The 25,121-nt window shown below is 46.8% G+C and overlaps 7 protein-coding genes across 7 annotated transcripts; 4 read left to right on the plus strand and 3 right to left on the minus strand.

Moving 5' to 3' along the window:
* Positions 1-735: 735 nt before the first annotated feature.
* F4822DRAFT_438239 (MFS general substrate transporter) lies at positions 736-2,665 on the plus strand (the record flags this gene model as incomplete). Its single annotated transcript, XM_051462493.1, has 6 exons — positions 736-1,319; positions 1,384-1,408; positions 1,473-1,532; positions 1,590-1,630; positions 1,686-2,173; positions 2,226-2,665. 6 exons carry the CDS (start codon positions 736-738, stop codon positions 2,663-2,665), a joined length of 1,638 nt encoding a protein of 545 aa, XP_051311322.1.
* Positions 2,666-3,676: 1,011 nt separating this feature from the next.
* On the plus strand, positions 3,677-4,333 carry F4822DRAFT_347104 (uncharacterized protein). The gene has a single exon (XM_051455902.1). It carries the CDS (start codon positions 3,826-3,828, stop codon positions 4,147-4,149), a length of 324 nt encoding a protein of 107 aa, XP_051311323.1. The 5' UTR covers positions 3,677-3,825; the 3' UTR covers positions 4,150-4,333.
* A 153-nt stretch (positions 4,334-4,486) lies between these two features.
* Positions 4,487-6,194, plus strand: F4822DRAFT_347157 (oligomeric Golgi complex subunit 5). Its single transcript, XM_051455903.1, has one exon. It carries the CDS (start codon positions 4,639-4,641, stop codon positions 6,007-6,009), a length of 1,371 nt encoding a protein of 456 aa, XP_051311324.1. The 5' UTR covers positions 4,487-4,638; the 3' UTR covers positions 6,010-6,194.
* A 2,010-nt stretch (positions 6,195-8,204) lies between these two features.
* F4822DRAFT_432404 (glycosyltransferase family 20 protein) lies at positions 8,205-11,337 on the plus strand (the record flags this gene model as incomplete). The annotated part of the gene is made up of 3 exons (XM_051461642.1): positions 8,205-8,717; positions 8,773-10,708; positions 10,763-11,337. 3 exons carry the CDS (start codon positions 8,205-8,207, stop codon positions 11,335-11,337), a joined length of 3,024 nt encoding a protein of 1,007 aa, XP_051311325.1.
* Positions 11,338-17,976: 6,639 nt separating this feature from the next.
* F4822DRAFT_432405 (uncharacterized protein) lies at positions 17,977-18,308 on the minus strand (the record flags this gene model as incomplete). The annotated part of the gene is made up of 2 exons (XM_051461643.1): positions 17,977-18,193; positions 18,253-18,308. 2 exons carry the CDS (start codon positions 18,306-18,308, stop codon positions 17,977-17,979), a joined length of 273 nt encoding a protein of 90 aa, XP_051311326.1.
* A 1,434-nt stretch (positions 18,309-19,742) lies between these two features.
* F4822DRAFT_413422 (carbohydrate-binding module family 52 protein) lies at positions 19,743-23,443 on the minus strand. The gene is made up of 6 exons (XM_051459043.1): positions 22,685-23,443; positions 22,538-22,632; positions 22,272-22,488; positions 20,351-22,208; positions 19,828-20,288; positions 19,743-19,768 (listed from the first exon to the last, which is right to left on the minus strand). The coding sequence occupies exons 1-5, from the start codon at positions 23,039-23,041 to the stop codon at positions 20,215-20,217; spliced, it is 2,601 nt and encodes an 866-aa protein (XP_051311327.1). The 5' UTR covers positions 23,042-23,443; the 3' UTR covers positions 19,743-19,768; positions 19,828-20,214.
* A 384-nt stretch (positions 23,444-23,827) lies between these two features.
* Positions 23,828-25,064, minus strand: F4822DRAFT_413424 (uncharacterized protein). The gene has a single exon (XM_051459044.1). It carries the CDS (start codon positions 24,856-24,858, stop codon positions 24,094-24,096), a length of 765 nt encoding a protein of 254 aa, XP_051311328.1. The 5' UTR covers positions 24,859-25,064; the 3' UTR covers positions 23,828-24,093.
* Positions 25,065-25,121: the final 57 nt, after the last annotated feature.

A 25,121-nucleotide genomic window follows, 5' to 3' on the forward strand; every position in this document is an offset into this window, starting at 1 on the left:
GTATCACTTAAAATATATATCCTTGCTAATAATGTATCTACTTTAAGGCTCATCCTAACAGAAGGTGATCGTTCGGACTTGTAAGTTACATAGCTACTATCTACGCCATAATAACATTTCTCCATACAATTGACATTTGAGCTGACAGGTTCCAGATGCGGGCTTTTTTCTTACCAAACACATTGATAAGACTCAAGCATTAGTGTCAAATGTCAGAACAAAGCGTTGTTTGTTCCCTTCAGCGTAACATGCATGCGCGACGATGAAAGAACAGGTAGGTAGGACCTACCTGTCCATCCATGGCTCACGTTTGTATCTCACGAAAGTACCACCGATGTCTCGAATACCAAGGTCAAAGTAACTCGACCCTTCGCCTACAAAAACACCGAGGTTAACAGCGCACATGATGCCAATCTCATGCGAACCAAGACATCAATTGGTCGATATTGCCCATTTTTAACCTTAACAACCCGTGATAAGTGTGTGCGACTTTGCCTTGACTGCTTGAGGGAAAGCCGGGTGCGGAGAACCTGGATAGCGATTCTACCCAAAGTTACATCGCCATTCACAGCGCCGACGAGACCAAGGCCCTTACTTACAAGGGTTCTCCTCACTGCTTACCCCAGATTCTAGTTGCACGACATACTACCCCGATCCTTCAAGATACTTAATTGAGCAAGGCTCGGTTCAATCGTCGGCAAGGAAGACTTTTCCGACATTTTCGCAATAGTCATCATGGGAGCCCGCACGGGTGAGACAGCGGAAATTGAAAATGCGCCGACTCAGCAGTCACGCGATGGCGGTGGTGATGATGATGGAGGCGGAAGGGATATTGCCGGCTCGTTCTTATCTAAGAATGCTGCGGGGCAACGGATTGTTGTGACGCCCGCAGAATCAGCGCGTGTGCTACGGCGGATTGACGCCGTCATCTTGCCTATTATGTTGACGGTGTACTTCCTTCAGGGATTGGATAAGGCGACACTAGCGTACTCATCTGTGTTCGGACTGCTTACCGACACGAAGTTGGTGGGCGACCAGTATAGCTGGCTGGGCAGTATTGTGTATCTCGCCCAGCTTGTTATGCAGCCGCCGCTGGCTTGGTTGCTGGTGCGTCTGCCCATCGCCAAGTTCACCAGTATTATGGTACTATTCTGGGGTATTTCGCTCGCCTGTATGGCCGCTGCGCATAACTTTGGGGGTCTTATCACCACACGTTTCTTCCTTGGTGTCTTTGAAGCTTCAGTCGCGCCTAGCTTTGTTGCGATTACGCAGATGTGGTGGAGGAGACGGGAACAGACGGTTAGGACTAGTTACTGGTAGTAAGTATTGTGAAAATTCTATTGCGAAGACATCAATCGAGATAATTCTAACTTCAAAACTTAGTGCTATGAATGGAATTACGAATATGGTATGTTGAATTGATATCCAAGTACCCCATGAATGAATTGTGATAAGAACTCATAATATCAAAGTTTGGCAGCTTGATTACCTATGGCTTGGGTCACATTTCATCGCGTCTCCGATCTTATCAGGTAATTAATACCCCTATCTTTATATATAGTTCAAATGATACTAATTATCTATTATAGATTATATTTATGTTCTTTGGGGTAATCACTGTTGCATTTAGGTATGAAATGATGGACACTGGAAGCGGCTTCAGGAGTGGCTGATGTAGGTAACAGTTTCGTTATGCTGGCGTTTATGCCGGATTCGCCGATAGAAGCAAAGTTCCTCAATGACCACGACAAAATAATCGCTGTTGAACGACTGCGCATGAACCAGATGGGCGTTATATCGCGCGAATGGCGTAATGATCACTTCAAGGAGACCATGCTTGACCCTAAATCCTGGTTCTGGTTTGCGCTGTTGTTCTCTATCAGTATCCCATCTGGTGGAATTTCAACCTTCGGGCCCTTGATCGTCTCGACTTTCGGCTTTGACCAATTCCAAACTATTCTCTTCAACATTCCTTTCGGATTCGTCCAGCTTGTAGCCACTGTTGGTGGGGCTTTCCTCGCCCAGAAAATCAAGATGAAGGGTCCCGTCATCGCGGGTCTCTGCCTACCACCAATAGCAGGGTGTGTGATGCTAATGGTACTTCCACGAGATGTATCTTCCAGAGCACCCCTTTTAGTTGGATATTACCTAATCTCGGTCTACCCAGGAATAAGTAAGTTATTTCTATCTAATCTAGCCTTGATATCGTTATTAACTGTACATAGCCCCGCTTATTTACTCCTGGGCCTCACAAAATACCGCCGGTGACACTAAGCGGAAATGCACGAACGCCGTACTCTTCATCGGCCAATCCGTCGGTAACGTAATTGGCCCGCTTCTCTACACGCAGACCGAAGCACCGGGCTATTCCCGGGGTCTTCGCTCGAATCTCGCGCTCTACGTTGCTATTATTGTGCTTTCTGGCCTTACAACCGCATATCTACGACTCCTAAATGCGGGCCACGCGAAGAGGCGCGTGGCTATGGGAAAGAGCGCCATAATCGTTGATACGAGCTTAGACTCCGCGAAAGAAGTAGCAGCGCGGGAAGAAATCAATGCTGCTACGGCGGAAGCGACTGGGGGTGAGGAGGTGGAGAGGCCGGGCGAACGGGCGTTTGAGAATCTGACTGACTTGCAGAATGAGGAGTTCGTATTTGTTTATTGAGATCGGGGCGTTCGAGTAATGGAATACTATGTTACGTTGCGTTCATCGGGACTATTCGTTGGAATCGATGTGTAACCTAGTCGGGTGGTTAATATGGCATTTTATTCGTCCATGAGTCCTAAAAACAACATGTCGACTCATTAGGCGGTCTAATTGTGGCTGTCTTGCGCGTGCGGTATTACGATCTGATTCGTAACGCTAGAATACCAAGGCGTAGTTGTTTATTTTGACTCGTATGGCCCTGTTCCTACTCGCCAATACCAGTCGACTTACATACGCTGTAACTGTGACGGACACAACTAACTCCGGACTCCGGAAATCCACAGATCCCATCTGCGGTGCATGAGACTCGCTGCGAAGTTTTGGCAAATGAAGATGTTTTGATATAGATGGAGCATTAGTCGCGTACCTAGGTAGCTAGGACGCATGCCTTTGCGTCATATATGGTTAGTAAATTTGGGGCTATCCGAGCTTGTAAGTCGAGAACGATCTAAGACCCATGGGAGCGGAACCTCAGACCACTGTTAGATTGTCGGGTCGCCAACCAGATGCCGCTTGGAAGAAACGACGTCACTTCTTACAAGGATTTGATTTCTTTTAACTCTTGCACACGATGCGACCCGATCTACCGATCGCTGATGAATCTCTCCATGAGATGACGCCAATTACAGCACGGTCTTGGCCGCCGGATACTAGGATGATTAGTGCGGCTAGGGGCCTACAGATCCAATTCAACGAATCGAACAAGTTTCCAAAAGATTACCCAAACTGCAGGCGGGATTTTTTGGACCGCGACTGGTCCGTAGGAAACGGAACCCCGGTTCTGGGGTTAGGCAAGAAGGGGATAGAAACTTGTTTCTAGCCACACCAATCCATTGATCTGACGCAAGCCACAGGAAGTATGCGTTCATGTGGCGTTTTGTACTCGTTGAGAATGATCCCTTGCGCTGGAATATTACATCATATCTTATGGATTTCGAGTTCAAACAAAGCCTCTTCGACAATTTATAAGAGATGGTGTTGAAACCAGATTATATCGGAAACATAGATAGTTAGACATCCACATACCAAAATAACAAGTTACTACGGGAGAAACCAAATTCTCACCTCTTCAAAACACATCTCATACAAATCAACAATTACCACAACTACAATCCACAATGTCGAACCAAAACGGCGGTCTTCTTGGTGGTCTAGTCGGCGGAGTCGACAATGTCCTCACAGGCGGCGAGAAGGCTAAGGGCCAAGGCGGTCTCCTCGGAGGCGTCGGCAGCGCTGTAGGCAGCACAACCGAAGGACTCGGAAAGGGCCTTAACTCAACAACCAAGGGAGTTGGAAATGCCGTAGGCCAAACAACGGAAGGTGTTGGCAACACTGTCGGTGGTGTCACAAACTCGGTCGGTAGCACTGTTGGTGGTGTTACTGGCGCAGGTGGCGCAACTAAGCAGGGCAATGATGGTGCATTTAAGAGCTATGGTATCTAATGTGGGCGGTGAGATTGGATTAGAGGTAACAAGTGTACGATGGAAAACTTATGATGGATAACGAATTTTTGTAATGAATTAGGGCTTGAGATCAGACTCATTCGACATATTGACCTTTAGTCACTCTTGTAAAAGATTAAATTCAACGAGAGCTTCCCATATTCAAAGCCATGTAATTGTTGATTGGTGGATGAAACGTGAATGAGCAAATCAATCGGAGATTGGAGTTTTGTAGGGTAAAATGTACGTCATAGGTGTGGCTCTCGTGGCTCGGCTCGACATTAGAATTTATGTGGCTTGAGATTGTCTTAACTTTGGTGGGGCACTGATATTATTGTGGAAATTGAATTTCAACAATACATCCATCTAAAAGCTTCTGACCCAACGTACCTAGGTACATATTAGCGAACATTTGCTCTATTCGGTGGGTTTAAGGAGAAGAGTAGCAATTGAGACTTCTGATGTGTCTCAATTGTGCTAATCGTGCAGATGGCGACTAACGAAGATGAGGATGCGTCGTATGTCGACTATGAAGCCTTCCTCGATCCGAGTTTCAGTCCATCGTCCTTCGCTAATAGCCTCGTCCTTGCTACGAATAACCCGAATGACACCCCACTCGACCTGTCCACGCCGTTATCTAAGGTCCTATTCGATTCCCAAGAAGTTGATTCTCACATCGACCTCCTCACAACCCGTTCTGCCATCCCACTTCTTACATATACCAAAGAACAAACCGATGCGAGCGGGAGAATAATATCGGAAGTTGATAATCAGGTTAAGAGCCTGAATGAAAGTTACAAGCAACTAGAAAAAGAAGTTATACAAAAACATGCCGAGGCGGATGAAGTGCGCCAAGTTGCTGCTCGGTTATGGCAGACCTTAAAACTAGGAAGATCTGTCGGGCGCTGCCTTCAATTGGGTCGCCAGCTTGAGATTCAACATACGGAGATAACAAACTCTGGGACTAGCACTACGGGTAGCGGTAATAGAAAAGAAGATCATAGAGCACTGGTACGATGCGCGCATACTCTCTTATCGCTACGAGAAGTACTCGATAAGAAGGCACCAGGTGAAGAAGGACATGGACTCGACAGAGTCAACGCCATCAAGAGTTTACAAGACTCAGTTATAACACCTATTGAAAGGTCCGTTAGAAATACTTCAGACCAAATCGTACGGGAATTCAGTATCGGTTCTGCTTCAGGGACATCTACCTTCGCACAAAGTGAAGAAGCCAAGGCGCGAATAATATCGGCCGCCGTCACACTCTACCTATTATCACCGGTATCTAGTACGAAGCCCGATAAATGGACTCCCCAGCTACTCCTCCAATCCCTTGAGGTCTATCTGCGCAACGCCTTGCAGAGCTCTATCGCATCACTCGCAAGATCACTTGCCACATTACCGTCATTAGATCGGACTTTAGCAGAGGCCTCGGCGCGATGTCAAAATATCATTGCCCTCGAGATTATCCTCGCTACAACGAATGCGCCAACTCACCCGCTTTTACCAGTGCATAAGCATGCGGCTTCTGACAAATCCAACCTCTTACAACCGCTACTGACGTACCTTGAAACCGGCTCGCTCGCATCCTACTTCTGGAGAACTATGGCGAGCAGCTTAGCAACGCGGGTTCAGGAGATAGTAAACCGTGGCGGTGTTTCAGCTCGTACCCTAAAGACAAACCGCAATAGTGTCGGGGAAGCGATTAGGGAATGCGTTATTAGGGGTAGTCAGCCCCCGAGTACAATCACAGCTACTAAAGGGAAAGCTCTGAAGGGTGATACAGAAAAGAGCGGTAGTTGGGATCGCGAGGTCGCGGTCATGGTCAGTGCTGTCGTTGGAAATCTCGGAAGATGAACCGCATGGATGCAGACATTTCAAACTAGCTTGCTCCAATCGCGCCAGACTCAGTTCCAGATAATAATGCGTTTCGCAATAATATCCAACCATCGATGTTCAAAATGGTGAAGCACTTGATGTGCACCCTCCCGACCGTTGTGGACTGCGTCATGGGGGATACCGGGCCGTGAATACCCTTATACAACAACGACAAAATCTAATCCCTCATACTAAATTGCGCAATGTTGCCGACTTGACGGAGTCTATTCGAAGTGAAGTCAATTCGCATTTATGCCTCATCTAGAATATTCGTCGGCATGGGAATTCCACCCCTGGTTAAGGTAGTAGTCGATAATCGTTCGACAATGCAATATATAGGTACTTGGGGTTAGTCTTCGTCGGAAAGGCGTGTCGCATTCATTGACCTAAAAACGGGCCGTTTGATACAACCTGCAAGTCGAGAAACATGGGCCGGTCTTGAACCCATAAGGCTTTTTGATGTTCGGGCGTCAAGACAATATTTCATCCTGCATCCCATACATCCAATGGATATTTGTAGAAGATACCGACGGAAGAGTTCTATATGGAGAAGTGAGTTAAAAAGCATGTGGCTTTCTAACCTTACATCCGATAACGGTTTAGTAAGGCGTTTGAATGAAGTCGCTAAGCCGTTACCTATGTACATAAGGTAGTTAACAACGATTAAGTCCTATTAGCAACGCCCAATCGTGATGGAATTGATAATGCTTATGAATGTACCGCGGTACTAATAATTTACCTCTTACACACATGTGCAGCGTCCACTAAGAAACCATGATTAGTAGTATTCTTTCCTAGTGGGGATAACCGAAAGTCCGTTCGACCACTAAATTCCATGTTTTCGGTTGTCAATATCGTGCGCTCTTTCCCCCACAACGCCTGTACTTTCCAACGTTTGAACGTAAAAGACATTGATCTAAGTACATGTAATACCCTCGGCGTTTCCCATCTGCTTACTTTTGAAGTCACATTTAGGCTATTTTTTGCTAAGGCGTTACATGACTACTACGTCATTAACTGGCAGGTACGTACCTTTAGACTAATACCACGAGGACCGGGGTTGGCCTAGCCAATACTTTTCTATGTCGTTCTATTTCTTCCATGTCTATGATGTTTTTCCCAAAATCTCTTCCTGGCCTGGTCTTTCAGCATGTGCTAGCGTCACAGGCTCACAACTTCTACCCCACCAATCTATCATCATCACCTACCTTATTTTACAATATACCTGACAGGTCCTTTACATCTTTCTAGCGCCATTTACCAATCCGTGGTGTTATTCCTGTGCCGAACCACAATAGGTTGGTCCTTGTTTAATTATTTGTATGAAGCGTAGTTCTACGTATTCTTCTCTCTTTAATTGAGTACATTATTCATTTCATTCATTCATAATAGGCCCACCTTTTTTTCTATTTTGTACCTGATCTGCCCACTTTCTACCACATACATATAGATACATACATATATCCATACACCCACGAACAGGAAGACCTACATAATACCGCAGTCGGAACGACACAGACAAATCCATTGGACCTTTCTGGGGACAAAAGAAAAAGACCGAGATCAGTTGAAGTTACGAGTATCTTCCCTACGACCGTTTTGGCGCATCCAAAGCTTGTCAGTCGTAAGGTAACCCACATCGGCTCAGGAGCAAAACCTCCAGGTTGCATCGACTGCAGTTGACGTTCCCCTCTACCGCGAAACCAGGCGAACCAGAGCCAGAACCAGGTATCATTCTATTTCTATGCCCCACCTATCCTACCTAAACTAGAATAAACCAATAATCGCAACGACGATGAGTGCCCCGCTATGAGCCTACGCCGTTCTAGCCTTCTTCATAGATTATTATACACTATACATCCCTATACATACCTCAATACCTTCCCCTATCTACCTCACCCACCATATCACCCGTATTTGAACCTGGCTATGTCTACCCGATCTATTTACGTTGTCCTTCCTATCCTTAACAGCCCACCGGTGCTGTCCTTCGTCGTCTAATTGCCATAGGTCACCGCTATCGCTGACGTTTCCCTTCTACCAATTACTCCCTTAAAACCCCCGCGCTTCTTCATTGACTTGCCTTCGTCCCATCTAATTCGTTAACCTATCTTCACCGACATTCCATTGCGATCGAGTTCCAGTATACATAAAGAAAGAAAGCTAAGATAGCAATGGCAGACAACAAGCAAGAAGCTGAGGGTACTATCGCAAATATTCCCGTCAAAGAGGCCGAGCAGATGTCTTTTTCCCCTCGCGAATCCATCGCCGAAAGCGATTCCCAAGAATCGCCCGATCTCCCGCCTCATGAGCGAAAATCCGTTACGCGGGTCCCCGTAACTCCGGGCATACAATCCACGACCTACCTGTCACGAATGAGCGGTGACTCTACCAAAACCCCTAGCCCGAATTATTTCGCGAAGGACCCTATAAAGCAGGGGAACAGTAGTTTTGCCAATGCGCCTCAAACACAATCGTACGCCGAGGCAATATCTCCTTCAGACCTAGTAAAAGGTGCTACCTCAGATCATGAGGTGCTACGGCGAATGAGCGTATCGTTGAAGGGGCGCAGAGAGAGTATCTCGGAAATTAAAGCTGCCGCCCCTGATCTAGCGCTCAGCGGTAACATTATCTCGGTTACTTTTACGACCCCTCACTCCTTGAAATACCATAAAAGCGGTGAATGGGTTAGTATAACCTGGTTCTGGTGGATTCAATAGTCGCAATACTAATACCAGGCAGGAATTGGGCTATCGCCGCGGTCAATCGGCTCTTATCGATTCGTTTTCCTACCTTTCATCCGATGAAGCACCGTGGAATCACACCGTAGTTGCATGGACGGGTGAAATCGAATCACCCTCAGACACATTATCCGCGTCGGACATTATCCCCGATACCACCGCTAATATTCCTGGCTTGAGCCATCTTTCTGCCCCGATTCCGCTAGACGGAGAAACGCCTCCAACACCGCCTGAGGTCGACGGTCTATGGATTCCGCAAGAGCACCAAGCGAAACTAGAGCAGCAACTTGCTCATGACAAGCGCATTAAGACAGTTCCAGTATGGCTTGCCGATGATACGGAGACAAGCGACGACGGCATAACATTAAACGACCAAGCGCGATGGAGGCGGTATGCCGAACACACGATATATCCGCTATTCCACTACAAGCAACATGAACCTAATGATGGTCGGTCGGAGCGCATTGAATGGGCCGACTACTTCCGCACCAACTTGAAATTCGCCAATAAGATTATTGAGATTTACAAGCCAGGAGATATTGTGGTTATTCATGACTATTATCTCCTATTGCTCCCTAGCATGTTGCGACAGCGAATTCCTAACATGTATATCTCATTCTTTCTCCATTGTCCATTCCCTAGCAGCGAATTTTTAAGGTGTTTGCCGCGGAGAAAAGAGGTTCTTGAGGGTATGCTTGGTGCGAATCTCGTCGGTTTCCAGTCATACAGCTATTCGCGTCATTTCGCGAGCTGTTGTACTCGTATTCTTGATTTCCCCTCAGACTCCGTTGGCGTCGATGCGTACGGCGCCCGAGTGGAAGTCGGCGTATTCCCCATCGGCATCGATGTGACCAAGGTGGAACAAATGGCCTGGACTCAAGACGTGTCGGAGATGTACGACGCTCTTAAGGAACTTTACAAGGGCAAGCAGATCATTGTAGGACGTGATCGACTGGACAGCGTGCGCGGCGTCGCTCAAAAGCTCATGGCATTCGAGAGGTTCCTTGAACTCTACCCCGATTGGCGAGAAAAGGTGGTGTTAATCCAAGTCACCTCGCCAAACACCATTGAAGAAGGGGGAGAAGAGCCGGAGAACAAGGTGGCTAGTAGAGTTAATGAGTTAGTAATGAGGATTAACGGAACGTATGGTAGTCTCGGGTTTTCGCCGGTGCAACATTACCCGCAATATCTATCGGCGGAAGAGTATTTCGCATTGCTGCGAGCGGCAGACATTGGCCTGATCACCTCGGTCCGAGATGGAATGAACACGACTAGTTTAGAATATGTTGTGTGTCAGCGCGACACGCATGGCCCGCTTATCCTTTCGGAGTTTAGCGGGACTGCGGGTAGCTTGCGCGATGCGATTCATATAAATCCATGGGACCTCACCGATGTTGCCCACCAAATCCACAACGCACTCACCATGTCCGCCGAAAAGCGTCTTGCCATGCAGTCGAGTCTCTACCAGCATGTCACCACACAGAACGTCCAGAGCTGGATTGCTAAATTCTTACGGAAGCTCGTGGGCACGCTAGCATCCACCAAGAACCAGAATGTCACACCATTATTAGACCGCACGGCCATGCTAAAGCGATACCGCGAAGCTAATAAGCGACTTTTTATGTTCGACTATGATGGCACACTCACGCCTATTGTTAGAGATCCCCAAGCTGCCATTCCCTCAGAGCGTGTGATTCAAACATTGAAAGCACTAGCAGCGGATCACCAGAATGCGGTGTGGATTATTTCTGGCAGAGATCAAGAATTCCTACAACAACACCTAGGTCATATTTCGGAACTCGGTTTCAGTGCTGAGCATGGAAGTTTCATCAGACATCCAGGCAGCGATAATTGGGAGAACTTGGCGGAGAAGCTAGATATGAGCTGGCAGGCAGATGTGGTTGAAATCTTCCAGAAATATACCGATCGCGTGCCTGGTAAGTCATATTCGTTTTCTACAACACTATAGCACGATTCACTAACATTAGTAGGTTCATTCATTGAGCGCAAGCGTTGCGCACTGACCTGGCATTACCGCCAAGCCGATCCTGAACAAGGGTTACACTCATCTCAAGCGTTACACAAGGAACTAGAAGCTACAGTCGTTAAGAAGTGGGACGTGGACGTAATGAAAGGTAAAGCTAATCTTGAAGTGCGACCAACATTCATCAATAAGGGTGAAATCGCTAAACGCCTAGTCAACGACTATAACTCCGATATGACACACATTTCTGCATCTGGGAAGCCTACCTCGCAGGGTGGAAAGGGCAAGGAAGAAAAGTTAGATTTTGTTCTATGTATGGGTGATGATTTTACCGATGAGGACATGTTTCGAGCTTTGAATGGTCTCAGCGGCACTCAAGTTGAGAGCAAGCACGTCTTCACCGTTACTATTGGGGCAAGTACGAAGGTTACTCTCGCTAAATGGCATATGCTAGAGCCGGAGGATGTGGTCGAGGCCATTGCCCTTCTTGCCGGAGTTGGTCTGAGCGGTGAGGCTCATGAGCAACTCAGTCAAGTCAACCTAGCGACTGTCGCCGGTTTAGAGGGACACGTGCCCGAATGACTGGTGAAGTCGAAGTTATGATTATATTTAGAGACATGGAGGAACATAGATAAGCGTGGCGCTAGGTTGTTGGGACTCGATCTAGAGGATTCATTCATATATGCATACATCACATCTACCACTATCACGGTCGATTTCCGTCCGCCGAGACGAGCTTCAAAAAGCGAGCAAGAGGAACAGAGACCAAATTTCCCGGGATCCGAACATGATATGATCTTATTACGGATGCGGCTACGCGAATACGATCCTGAGTTTAGTACACACGTAGGCGGATTTACAGCGGGGCGGAACTGTGCCGCTCCGAGACAGACTTGATCTGTCATATTTGGCTTTCAGGAGGAGTTATTCATCTGACTAGCTATCGTGTAGGTAGGTTATATACATAGACACGGTAATTATTACCAGGTAGTTAACAGCTGTTCAGCATCCAAGGAATCCACTGACATTAGGCCCCCGTTGAACTAGATTAAATGAAGAAGGTAGCTTCCGTGTGGTCAAATTTGACGATGCTATTCCCAGTTATATCCAGCCACTAGTTATATCACCTCATATAGATGAGTAGAGAAAAGACGAGATGCGCACGCCCCGCATCTTACCGCGTCGCAACATAAATCCCTAAAAGTTAGATTGGGGCTAGAAACACGGCAGAGGAAGAATAATTAGAAGAAGAAAAATTAAGGTAGATGAATCAGATCGGGGGCCGGTTTCAGGTGCCGCGGGTGATATCTCGGAGATATAGATTTAGTAGAAATATTAGGGATTTGAACTTCGGGACTTATTATAGAAGTTTTTTTTCTAAGCGATCTGTGATGTGGTGTGTTTCGGGTTTATAATGGTAGCGTGCATGTATGCACGGGAATTTTGGAAACAAGAAAAAAAATATTTTCTCTTGCCGATTTAAAGATGCGCCCCGGGGCCGAAGCGGGGATCGGGGTCCGGAATACGGGGCGATAAATTTGGGATCCAATGGGCTTGGCGCGGTACCGAGTTCTTGGGGGTTAGTGCCTCGACTAGGTAAGGAAGGAAGCACTTATGTGTTTGACGAAAGTGGGCAGGTACGGAGGGGGGTAGTAAAGGAAAGTACGCTTCGGGGATATAGATGTATGCACGTGGTAAGCACGCTGCCCATGCCCGCCGCAGCACAGCGCCGGAAGGAAGTGGGGACGGGATGGGATGGACCACTCATTCGGTGTTTTTTACTCCCCCTGTTCGGTTTGCTTTCCTTCGCATTCTACGTCAGGTGGTGTTGTGCTAGGTTATAATACATATGCAGTATGCACGCAGGAGACATTTTAAGAATAAGGATAAGAATAAGAATGCTGACTGATATGCATGTTGGTTGACGATTGAGTGTGGCGCACCCTCTTCCTTACCCTTGCTCGTGTGAGGCGTAGGCAGGTACGCTGTCTTAGACAACTTATGTCTGCAGATAGGTCGGCAGATAGAACGGTAGAGGTGAAGTCTTGGTTCGGAGAGGTAGTAGTGATGATTCGTAGTTGCTGGCGTCAGAATATCTCTAAGTAGAGCTGGGGTTAAACCCATGATGTGTTTCGAATAAGGAATTGGAATAGGAGTTGGGGGCTAAACGTGAGATGGAAATGGAAGGTAGATAGGTACGTATCTATATTTGTCTTCATCACATCATAAATCTACGCATCCTCTTGATTCCTTAGATATTGAACTCGAACCTAAGTATAGTGTTTCTCGTTCCTGGCCCTATCAGCAAAGGGTCTTGCTCATTACTGAATAGTTTCATGGGGCTCAAGAAAAGCCACTTCCCCGGTATGGCAAATGCAAGCAAGGGACTTTCGCTGATTGGCATGTTGGGGGCTTAGGTGAGAGACATAAAATTGCCTCTCTTAATTGCTTGTGTAACATATAAGAAGTCAAATTTTTTATATAGGGCGGAGCGGGGTGGAGTGGAAAGAACCAGTATCCAAGCAGATCCAAGCAGATAATTGTACTTTTGTCGAGTTATAGAAGTCGTAGGTAACACTAGCTACTCGGGGACGGTACTTCAAAGTCTCGTAACGAAAGAGGAAGGTAACAAAATATTGTCTTCACCGCCATATCAAGGTCCCCGAGGATCCTATCATACGCGTAATATGAGAGCTATCTAGGTATAGTGCGGAGAGCTAGAAAGCCAACGATGGAACCCTGTTTTGAATAGAATATGATGAATGTTACACAAAGTCAAGAATGACTATAGTTTCCTTTCATTGGGAAATTTTGATAACAGATTTGATTTTGTAAATACGTACAAAGTTTATTAGGTGCTAAATCACGTAAGAAGTCTAAACATCCCATTCCTCAGCTATTAATAGTATTTCGGCTCCTTATATCATATCGGCTTCATTTCTTGCCCACTCGAGTAAATATCCGTGGTAGGTAGTTGGATTTGATAATTATCGGCAAGGGCATATCAACCTTGCCGGTCCGGAATGCGGCTCTTATGAGCGAGGTACGGACAGATGCAGATCAATTGGGCGATAATAGCCTATAGGATCGCCGAAAAAATGTTAGGCTTGGTGTACTTATGATATTACTTCAGACTTGGGATTATATCGATCTTTACCTTTAGGGGTTTGATCGGTTCCCGCGGAGACCACTCAAACAAACTAGCCGTTGGTAGATCGTGTTAAATGGATTTCGTGTACACGTCACGGAGTAACCTGACTGATATGATCAGTACCTAGTAAGCTTAGAGGCTCTAGGCTTACTATGGAATAGGAAGAGCCATACCTAAGGTAGTTAATTAAATCATTCCGTAACTATTACAACAATATGTATACTTCATAGCCACGAGGTAGTTTGTTATAGTTTCAAATTTCTATAAAGCAAAGGTTGAAGTTAGTAAATATACCCAGGTATACAAAGCATAAACTACAATATGCAAATTAGGGCTGTGGATGTAAGTCATATTAGCGCCTTAACGAGAATGAAACGTTTCTGTCTTACCATGTCTGCGTATCGTTGCAATTGTTGTCGCTCCCACATTATTGGCTTCTCACCTCATATTGGTCCCCAGTGGAAATGAATCCAATGTAAGCCGCCTCGAATGGCTTTTGGGGGAAATTGATCCACCCTAGCCGTCGATTAAGTCATACGATTAATATATTTGTTATGTAGGGCTAACCTATTAGAAGCCTTCCTCTCCTTGCGTCATAGATTGGCGTTGGTATTGATAAGGACCATGTAATCCTTATGTTATATGCTCGGACTATAGTTCCAAACTTGAAACTTTTTGGACTTACATATACTAAAATACCATGGTAGGACTGAATTAAACGGAATTCCGAGGGCCGCCGTTACATATTTTACTTGGCTGCGGAATTATGTCCGGAACTGAGACATGACATGATGTGTTGAAGGTTTGGCTAACGTTCATGCCCAAGAATATTTGTAGAAACCAAAGTTGTTTCTTCTCGCTTCTTGAACGCTATGGATTATGTAGTTACCTAGCTGACTATTATGTTATAGTAGAAGCATAGAAAGGCATTTATCTGCGAGCATAAATCTTGTGTAATGCTGCGAGATTCTTGGAGCTTCCAGAGGCTGCTGCCACGTGCGTCATAGAGCCTCGGACTACCGACGTATCGGTAACGCCGCGCGTGAAAGGGAGGGTATATTCCCATTGCTAATGCTGTGCACTGGTGATAGATGTGCATATACATGCAATGTGTATGTATGTGTGCGACCAATACGAGATCAAATCTGCCTTGGCCGGACACGCCGAGAGAATCTTAGTCGACAGAATAGAAGCGCGGACATATAGAAAGATCAAGGACAATTGAAAAATGGCAACTAAAAACGATGTTACATAACCGGCCGTCCAAGTTTGAAAATAACATTTTCTTGGGGAACTCATGGGGCGGCCGGGGAATTATGCATTAGGCCTGATACTCTACGGGATCGAGGTTGCAATATCCCAGTAGCGTCGCCGCCTGCGGACGGCACTCCCTATCTTGTCCGTGGAGAAGTCGGTACCAGAAGGGGTAAGAGCCGCGACAAGGAGTCTTTTCCCCGGGGAAATAGCTTACTACGTACTTACATACGCACTTACCTAAGTACCTACGCGTTTACGCGAGCCGAGAAGGAAAAAGAAGATGGTGGTAGTGGTAGTGGGGGAGGCGGTGTCGCGGGTGATCCTATTTTGGAAAGGAAGAGGAATTTAGGGCTGATTGGCGGAAAGCCATGTGTCGTGTTAATAAACATACAAGCGCCTTGTTGTGGCGCTGCGAGGTTTGATATCTAGCTGTGCGGGCTGGCGCTAAAGTAAACGGCTGGGAAATTTTCTTGTCTCCTAAACGCTGCGCTGTACAACAGTAGCACGTAAGAACACAGGTATGGTTGGCAGATGTATATAGATGAAATAGGTAGTAACCCTTGTCGATAGATGGACGGGTACTTGCATAGCCGCCGCGTGGTGTAGGGATTAGAGAATCAGGGGTAGAGCTTCCCCTGAGGCTCTGGTTTCTTAGGCTCGGGAGCCGGCCGCGCGAAGAATTAGTAACCTATGGTATGAAATTTTTAATCAATGGGAGTGGTCCGGTGTAGAGGGGGGGAGGGAATAGGTAGCATGCGCTTTTCGCCTATTGGGGTATCATGTTTCTATACTACATAATCTGATGTGCTTGGCCTTACATAAATAACGCACACGATATACTACCTGCTGCATTAGTCTGCCGCTAGGTGTCAGGTCAGTAGAGACATACATATGCAGTACCATGAGCCCTGGCATGAGAGACATGAATAGTAATACGCCCCCGTAAGATGAACATTTCTAAAGACACGAGTGGCGTCTCAGGTGTTGCTATCGCGGTGATGACATGAGAGATCGCCGTTGACTATACTCTAAAACGCATTTGCTAGCGCCGGGTGAGATCGGAATTGGGTATGCCCAGAAGTTTTGTAGTGACACCTTCTGGAACGAGGCACAGTGCAGCTGTGTCACCGTTTCTGCACGGAATACGTATATTACATACGTATATAAAGGATTGAATGCGTGTTACATTGTATGTACCTGATTAGGTACCTAAGTATGTAGTACGTACGTGTTTGTGTGTGTATGTATATGTTCTGCAATGCAGAAGGAAGGCGTTCTGGTGAGACGGGTCGGAGAGAACAACCCTATAGAGAAACCCCGAATGGAATATAGAATAATGGAAGTTTTTTACGACCCGACAATCTTTCGCATAACAATACCCTGGCCTTGACTGGCTGTGACCCTTGCACTTGAGCATGGCCGCCACGTGTAGTACAGGGTACTGATGCGAGGGTTTCAGGGATTGCTAGCCCACCACGGCTCGCTATGCATAGCGAGGGTCGGAATGTCTTAAGCTGATTCGTTAGACCTCTACCTCCACCGCAAAGTTCCGGGGTAGGATCATTTCCACTATCTTAATACGGATTCTTTGTGTTTCAGGGTACCTAGGTATTCGGTAGAAGAATAGGCTTAACCAAGATCTGTAAAAATTGCTTGGTCACGATCCGATGTAATTCAGTTTATTACTTAGGTAGGGGTGCAATGTAACAATACCCTTGTATTCCGTAGAACAATCCGATTAGGAGAAAAGGGGAGGTCCAGAAACGTCATCAGGTTTCGGCGACAAGCTTAGGTGGGTTGTATTGACTTAGAAAAGAGCACAAAAATGAATAAAAATGGATGATGAAAGGTGCTACTTTAATCGGCAAATGAAAACTGGTACGCTTAATGGGTAGCAATGGTAACGGCCCCAGAATGGCCCTCCACGTGAAAGCCGTCGGACGAGAGTGTCTCAGAACTTTGGTACGAGTGAGCCGCATGGTATTGTTACTGGAATTGTACTGAATAGGACTTTTTCTTCATATTCATTTGATGGTGTGAGCGAAAGGGCACCCATTGGCCCGGTTTGCTAGCCTGATTTATGTGGTAACTGCTACAGTGCGCCGGTCAGTCCGATCGTACAACGCGCACTTGGTAGGTATGACCAAATTCAGTTTTGAACCACGGACTCTCTATTTGTGATAGCGACAAGATCGCTGGGTCTTGATCTGGCACATCACCTTTGACCCCGTCATTGCACGTGGAGCACAGGGTCTATGAAGATCTGATGTGTGGGGACTAGGTTTAGGTAGAGGCGGTGCTATGCTGCTTTCTTTTCGCATGAGGCTGTGCTTTATTGAATATTACGCGATCTTACATCCGAGAACGGGCCAGCCACGGCTGTATTCATCTACCACTGGGAGCGAGAGCGAGCGAATCTACATATTGTAGTAGTACAACGATGTATATTTCGATGATGGGGATTAACTAGAGGGGTATACATCCAAGAACATTAAACCTGTGTCTGAAATCCATACATGAGTGTTATACATTGAATCGCCAAGAAACATTGCCCAGTGAAAAGAAATCCCGAATTCTTCCTCCTCAAAGCAGAAAAGAAACGAGACGGCTATCAGGAAGTCCGGTTCCTGATTTATTAAGACAATATTGAAATTTAATGAAGTCCCCATCTTTTGCAATTCCATTGACAGCTGCCTGTCCTGTCCTAAACATGGAACTGGATCCTCGCTAAGAATTGAGGCAATTCCATACATCGTTTCGGCGTGTGTATCTTGACTAATCGTTGAGACGTTTCCGGTTCAGCGTCGTAGCTACTAGGAAGAACCTGTGCCATTGGTCGTCGTCGCAGTGGTACCGATCTGGCTTGTAAGGACGTCGATTCGTGCTTTCATATTTCCTTCGTGGTCGTAGGATCCGCCGCATAGGAGGCGGTCGGTGACATTGCTTTGTGCGGTCTGCGTTGCCGAGGAAAGACGGTGACTTAGCATTTTGGCGTCGTCTTCGGGAGACGTGGCGGGAGTTGATGTGTGTCTGGTAGAGATTTTAATTAGCTGTAGGCTTAGTAGTATATGTTGCTTAGGATGACTCACGGGTTAGACGAGCAAGAGTCTAGGTTCATGCCGACAGAAGATGTTCCGTTAGCCATATTGAATTGATAAGATAGTGAGAACGTTGGAAGCTGAGTTGGGGAGGATCTGACGGTATATAGGAGTGCGGCACGGGCCTAGAGCGGGGAGAGGATAATAAGAGAGCTGAAGGGGTATAATCCGGGAGGATTTTAAGCTTGTAATGGGGAGTATTATTTCTGGAGACTGTCTTGGTAAGATAGAACTGTAGAGTAAATGTCCTTGAAGGTGTACGGAACCAAGCAAGTCGAAATCATCGAGGTGGACGGCGGCAAGCTGTATTTATGGGCGAAGGAATCTACTCTAGTGAGAACACCTTCATGTCAATGGTACCTGTTGGCCCCGACGGGAGCCACCGTAGAAATCGTTAACGGCTAACGGGAGTATCTGTAGATGCGACCCCACGCCTTCCATTGAGTTATTTGGGGCGGTGCCTTGGAGAGGTGTGTTGAACATTCTAGCGCAAAACGAAGTTGGGGACGACGGTACGGGGAACGAACTGACCATACTACCGTAAGCGATACCAGCCCCTGGTATGGAAGAGGAGGGACTAGATTTCAAGTATTCTCGTACTGGGTCGAGATGATCAGCTGAGATCTGTTGCCAGGCACAAATTAAGTCGACATCACCCTCCGGGAACTCGGAGAGTGGGTAGGGGTGGTGATGTGCATGTCCCCATATCCGGTTTAGTTATGATATCCATAATGATATCTCTTGACACGAAGCTAAAAACAATTTGGTAGTACCTGCAGCGACTTATTGTACTTAGGTAAGGGGGGAGGGGGGCGTGTCTATAATTGACGTGTTCCTCTAGATAGAGCATGGGGCGATATGTATATAAGATTAGTTAATAGTGTTAAGAACCTTGTAGCCTGCACGGCTTTGGATTTGGGAGTAGCTAGGTACATATCTGCAAGGGGAATGGTTCGCCAAGGCAGAGATCGTCCCTCAGCCTTATTTCAGGTGCCTGTGTTCTCAGTAAGGTACCGGAGTAGACGGTGTACCGTAGATGACACGATACGTAGTAGAGTCGCAGTACATGCTAGCCCTTTTAAGCTGAATTTTCTGAGTAATCCGTTATAAGATCGTTGCAGAGCCCATCAATTTGCTGATTTATTTAAACGTGAATTTCGTTACGACAGCCTGATACTTGGAATGGCCGGTGACCTGGGTTCGGTCCGGGAGGCAAATCGGCCGGCAGGGTTTAATTTGGATTGCCGGCTGTGAAATAAAAAGCTGGACCTGAAACGAGAGACTAGTCCATTGTGCATCAGTACGAGATTGGCATAGGTAAAATATGCTAGGGAAATTATGAAATTATTGCCCGGAATCTTGTAATAGTTCATTCTCCGACCTGAAACATACCTGGATGCAACCCATTGAAGCCCCGGCTCAAATTGTGCGTAAAAATGAAATTTTGGTATCAGAGTCTAGGTCGGGTGGTCTTTTCGTTGAGCGAGGGTCACATTTGGGGGGCCTTCTGTGGTGGTCAGCCGTCAGCAGTTAATAGAGCCCTCATTAAATCCTGCAGGTACCTACGGCAAAAATCCCTGTAATAATATTTCGCTTCCCAAGATTGTCCAATTCAAAATCATAAACTTGATTCATACAAATCAAGGTTGTTTGACTCTTGAATAATTTTATCATCCTATAAAGTCAGTATTAGCTATGCCACATGACCATAATGTTGGTAGAGCTCCACTCGACCGCAGTTGTTGTGCCAATCTATGAAATTATGAAATGAGGTGTAAATTATGTTGGTTATGGTGATAACAGGACGTGCGTCCGCCTCTGCCTAGTTCCTCTCAACGACGGACGCCCGACTAGTGCGCTGACCCGAGAGAAGACGGGGAAAATCGCAAAATATACCTTGCCTAACTTCATTTGCAATATCCAAGTCGCTGCATACAACCTTGAAATTAAGACTTAGGATAATCCGAATGCATCATTCCTCTTCACCGCCAAGAAGGCTAGGCTCCAAAGTTGTCGAATATCGCTTTCTGCAACACGAGTTAGCTGGCTGCCTCCGGATCTTGAATGAATGGTCCGAGCTTCTACGAACCGACTGGACTCTGTCCCTCTTGGGGTGGTAGAGCGCCTAAAGGTGTGTACTGAAAGTCGTTATCTCTGTAAATCCAACTCCACACCTCGCTGCTGAGATGCTCACGATTGGCGGCGATCAGGTCCCATAAATGGTTGTACGCATTCAGAACACGCCCATGTAATTCAGAATCTTTGCAAAACGGAAGATCCTCGTATTCGCACCGTCCGAGTTGCCTTTCCAACCCGGCTGCCATCATCGCAAGTTGCCAACTCCAAACCACTGTGCCGTGATACGCGTTTGCTGTGAACTCGTTCGCATCCACAGATCCATCCCCGTACGCCGGATTAGCGATGAAAAGCCCGACGCTACTCGATAGACCGAGAGGGAATGGCCGTAAGATGTTGTCGGCTACCTGAGAGAGGAAAGCGGAATGTTGAGTCTGATTGGTACTGTTGAGAAGGAAAAGCCGAAAGCAGTCGTCGGTGTTCATGACCTTTACAATGGGTGTATGATCCTGACCGTCGAGAGCGAGACCGTGGAATACGACCGATGAGTTCAAGTCGGACGTGTTAACCTTCCCTGGGAAGCCTGTTTGGTTGACGTAGCTCTCGACGAGACCTCGTGCTTTGTCCACCGTGATGTTGACCTGGAATAGAGCAAGGGTATTGTCCTCCCAGAAAGTAGCACGTTTGCTAGCGACTGTGCTCCAATAGGGGTGTGAAGGAAAGAAACCATTGCTAGATAACGATGCGATTGACTTAAGAGCAGCAGGAACTAGTGCCGTGTTTACGTCGTATGGTATACGTCCACCGCCTAAACCGTTACCACTGTCCCGCCATTGCCCCACGTTCTGTCCATCTTTAAGGCGGATAAGATTTTCGTTTGTGGGGGATTTCTCAAAGTTGGCGGTAATGTTCATTATCTTCTCCGCAGTAGCAAGAGTAAGATTCTCATATGTGGACCCCCGGCTAGAGGGAAGGAAGGTCGCATTCTTAGCGAAGAATGCGCCACGACGCGACTTACCGACCGTGGAATTGGTGAAATATTCGTTGATGGCAATCGGAAGGAAGAAATCGGTATCTACCATCTTGTAGTCACACTGAGGATCTGTACTGCTGATTCCCTGTTGTCCATTCAGGTATGTCGCATAGTCACCGATGGTCTCCTCGTGGCATACACTACCATCGTTCGGATCTATTCGTTCAATAGCAGCCCCGAGGATGGCCTCGATTGCTCCACCATCGCCCTCACTAAGAATGGGTCGCAGGAGAAGAAGCGAAATTAGACTGTCGCGACCGAAGTAAGTGAGGAACCTCCAAGCTCCAGCGAGTACTTTCGAGCTGTACGAGAGAAAAGCAAGCGAATCCACATCTTCTGGGTCTTGAGTGATGACGGATTGTGACGCAGGATTGATGACTTCCATCGCTCCAAGCTGGTCAAGCTGCGGGTAACTGGTCCAAGCATTGAAGGTGTAAGAACCCGGGGTGAAGTGGGGTTGTCCATTCTGAATGGAGATCGTTGTCTCACTAGAGCTATGTATTGTCAAGAATGTCTCGGTTGTATTGTCGAACCACATGCGGCTTAGTTGTACATCTCCGTCGGGTAGCTGTTGTATTTGAATGGCGTCTTGGATTTTAGGAGTTAGTGTGCTCGGCCCTTCTACAAATTCGCGTATCGTCCGAATGCTCCCTAAAATTGCTAAGTCTAGTACCGCGGATGAGTTGAAAGATAAGACGCCGGTGACACCGCCAACGAGCGGGTCTAGAGTACGATTAGTGCCAGAAATATTTTCAAGCTGTATGGCCAGTGTCCCGTTGGCGCCATTTTCCGGTGTAAAGAACGTCGCAATCCCGCTGTTTCCAGCTGGCCAAGCGACCTGGGACGCGTTAGTCTCACAAGCGTTCGTTAGAGGGGTGGAGAGAGATGAAATATATCTTACGAGGAGCCTGGGACTAATGGTGTTAAGGTCACTATCAGTTAGGGGACTAGTTACAACGATCTGGCTTGCACCACTACAATCGGACATAAAGTAGTTTTTGTATGGAGGATCGCTTAAGTGTAGATAACTCGGGGTACACGACTCTCGACTAACATCCTTGGACGGCGGCTTTCCGCCCAATTCAGAGCTGAGATGGACTAGTTTACCGTCATTGCACCTTGGAGTTGTTAGTATGGTTATTAGTTACATATTTGAAGAACACCAACGAAAACTCCTGAGGGAGATAGCAATCAGTGCCGCACTGTAACGTTCGCTTTCGGTCAATAACGGGGCACAGAAAGTTGCCTCGGTAGCATGTGTGCTTGGATATACCGTTAGGAGCAGCTTCTTCTTGTAGTATGGTGACAACCTACGTCATTGACTGAATATCTCGCGTTACCACACGGTAATAAGCTACGATCAACCGGAGCGGGGTGTCGACGCGGCAACGTTATTGCTAATAACAATCCCGCGAAGATGGTAATAAAAATGGCGAGTTGGCATGGCCTACTCCGCTTCGATGCGTTGAAGTGGCGTTGGCTGGCTCCTATCCCTAGTCTTAGGGGAACCGAATCTTGATCGGGATCGCGGCTTTCAAGTGGAATGCTTAGGGGATCATCTTCTAACAAAGCTCGGTCGTCATCCCGCGTTTGGAGATTATTCCTAGCCCATCGAGAAATAGAGCCTACGAAAGGCAAACCCGTGGATGCCGAAGATTGTCTGACGGACATAGTCTTCTGAGATCGGGGTTCTATGCAATACTTCTGACGATCATGGCAACTCGTGAAACGCGAGAATCAGCCACGTTTCATTGACATAAGTGGCTTGTCAACTAAGAAGCAAGAAGGCTAAGAGAACTATATCGCGCGACTAAACGAGTGAATGTAAAAATGAGGCTAAATAAATTGTCTTGAAAAGTTGTCACATAAGACGTTGATGGAGGATAGACAGAAAGTTAAGTTGTATGAGGAATCGAATAAGTCCGTGGAGTTAATGCACTCGAACGCGTCGGGTAACGCTAAGAACATTAGAAGTAAGCACCCAGAATTAAGGAAGGATCCACTGATACCCGCCCGCTGGGTCCGGTTTTTATGGGCCGCTAGGGCCGCTAAGTGCTCTAAACGGACTCACCCCTGCCGAACCGAGGAGATATTAAAATAAAAACAAGAAGAAGGGGAAACTTCTTGCTTCTTTTCTCGATATTAATATTGACGATATAATATCCCAACCTCACGGTAGTCCTACTTTACTATGTGATTTTTTACCGTGACGAAATGAGATATTCTATGATTGGTTGCTTGAGTATCGTGAAGACACATGGAATGGCTATATTTAGAAATCTTACATGCTGTGTTAAATTATGAGAGGCTGTGATAGTTCAGCTTAGCTTATGTGACTGGCAGTGCATTGAGACAATTGAGGATTCTTCATACTCTGAGTAGGGTATGAGGCGCCTATTCGTCGTCTCGTAACCGTAGACCCTCACAATTATTCGTCATTAATAATAGGTACCTCCTTTGGTGTCCATTCGTATGATATAAAGCACTGGAATTCTAATGTAGTATTATTCAGGGCTTAGGTACTAATGATAGTACCTAATTGCGCTATATTTGCCCCTGAGACAGTGAGTGAACTAGGTGTCTCCAAGGACCTACCTACCTAGGTAGGTAGTAGGCACAGAGGGTATGCCTCTATTTACCCACTGATCCAGCACCTATGCTTTAACTGATTTCTAGTTGATCGAGCACCTACAGCCCTCCCTAGTTATAGTGAATTATGCCATCTAGCCACGCACATCAGCACCCACTGCCTCCTTCAACCTTTCCAGCCTACCGTCCACCCACGCGCGGTGCCAAGCATCCACCTTCCCACCTAGCACAGCGCACATCGTAGGCTCTAACAGCACCACCCCGCGGGCGACCGTCGCTCCGCGCTTCAGCACTATCTTCTCCCCAATACACGCTATACCAACGCCTAAACGATCCACCCGCCGCAACTCTAGCCCGTGGACTTTTTGTCCCCGACAGTCCTGCAGCACAAGGCGATGTGTAGCATTCCTCGCCGCAGCCGCCGCATTCGCTATATTAGCATTGATAGCTGCAGTCCTCGCAGTAGCCGGCGGCGGTGCACCCTCACTAGCGACTCCATTTGCATTTTCGTCGTCTTCATTAGTAGTAGGTAATCGAATAACTTCACGGCCTCTAGTCTGCTCGCCGCGGGCAATAGCCTCGATTTCTTCGACTTGTTCCCATTTGCTTTTTGACAAGTTTTCGATATCTAGAATTTGTACTGGAATTTCTTGAGACAACTTGGTTTCTTTGGTCTCTGGGTTGCTGATGTTGGCCGGAAAAGCTGCGGCTGGTTCTAGAAGCCCTGGCGTGGTGAGGTCCGCTGCTAATAGGCGGGTTTTCACTGTAGCTACTAGGACTTGTAGCGGTGGTTGTGGGTTCCGGTTGGGCATGGCGCCCCGAATCCAGGCTAGAGATGGGGTGGGTAGCCCCTGGCCTTGTAGGCTGGCGCGTATTTGCGCTGGAAGATCCGAACTCATAGTGGGCGTCGGGTGATAGTCTGTTTCATGCGAAAGTTCATTCTTGAAAAGTCATTCCTTTTCAGAAACAAATTATGTAAGTAACAGCATCTTATAACGTACTAATAAAATATTTCGATCACTCTTTCCAAAGAGAGGCATAGTAGTTATAGTTTAAGTTGGATTGCATATCCGAGATGTAGAAAGTGTTCCAATCCAGCGTGCTGGGTCGAGGTTAAATCAACGAGCAAGAACAAAGAGCTCCCGCCACAGTGGCTTTGCAC

Source organism: Hypoxylon trugodes, assembly GCF_022578975.1.
Source record: "Hypoxylon trugodes strain CBS 135444 unplaced genomic scaffold F4822scaffold_8, whole genome shotgun sequence".
NCBI classification, from domain to species: Eukaryota; Fungi; Ascomycota; class Sordariomycetes; order Xylariales; family Hypoxylaceae; genus Hypoxylon; species Hypoxylon trugodes.

Coding starts and splice junctions, on each gene's coding strand:
- F4822DRAFT_347104 (XM_051455902.1), top strand. CDS start 3,826: ATGTCGAACCAAAACGGCGGTCTTCTTGGTGGTCTAGTCGGCGGAGTC.
- F4822DRAFT_347157 (XM_051455903.1), top strand. CDS start 4,639: ATGGCGACTAACGAAGATGAGGATGCGTCGTATGTCGACTATGAAGCC.
- F4822DRAFT_413422 (XM_051459043.1), bottom strand. CDS start 23,041: ATGTCCGTCAGACAATCTTCGGCATCCACGGGTTTGCCTTTCGTAGGC. Junction 22,633..22,684: donor CGAGATATTCAGTCAATGAC/GTAGGTTGTCAC, acceptor GGTATATCCAAG/CACACATGCTACCGAGGCAA. Junction 22,489..22,537: donor TATCTCCCTCAGGAGTTTTC/GTTGGTGTTCTT, acceptor AACAACTCCAAG/GTGCAATGACGGTAAACTAG.
- F4822DRAFT_413424 (XM_051459044.1), bottom strand. CDS start 24,858: ATGAGTTCGGATCTTCCAGCGCAAATACGCGCCAGCCTACAAGGCCAG.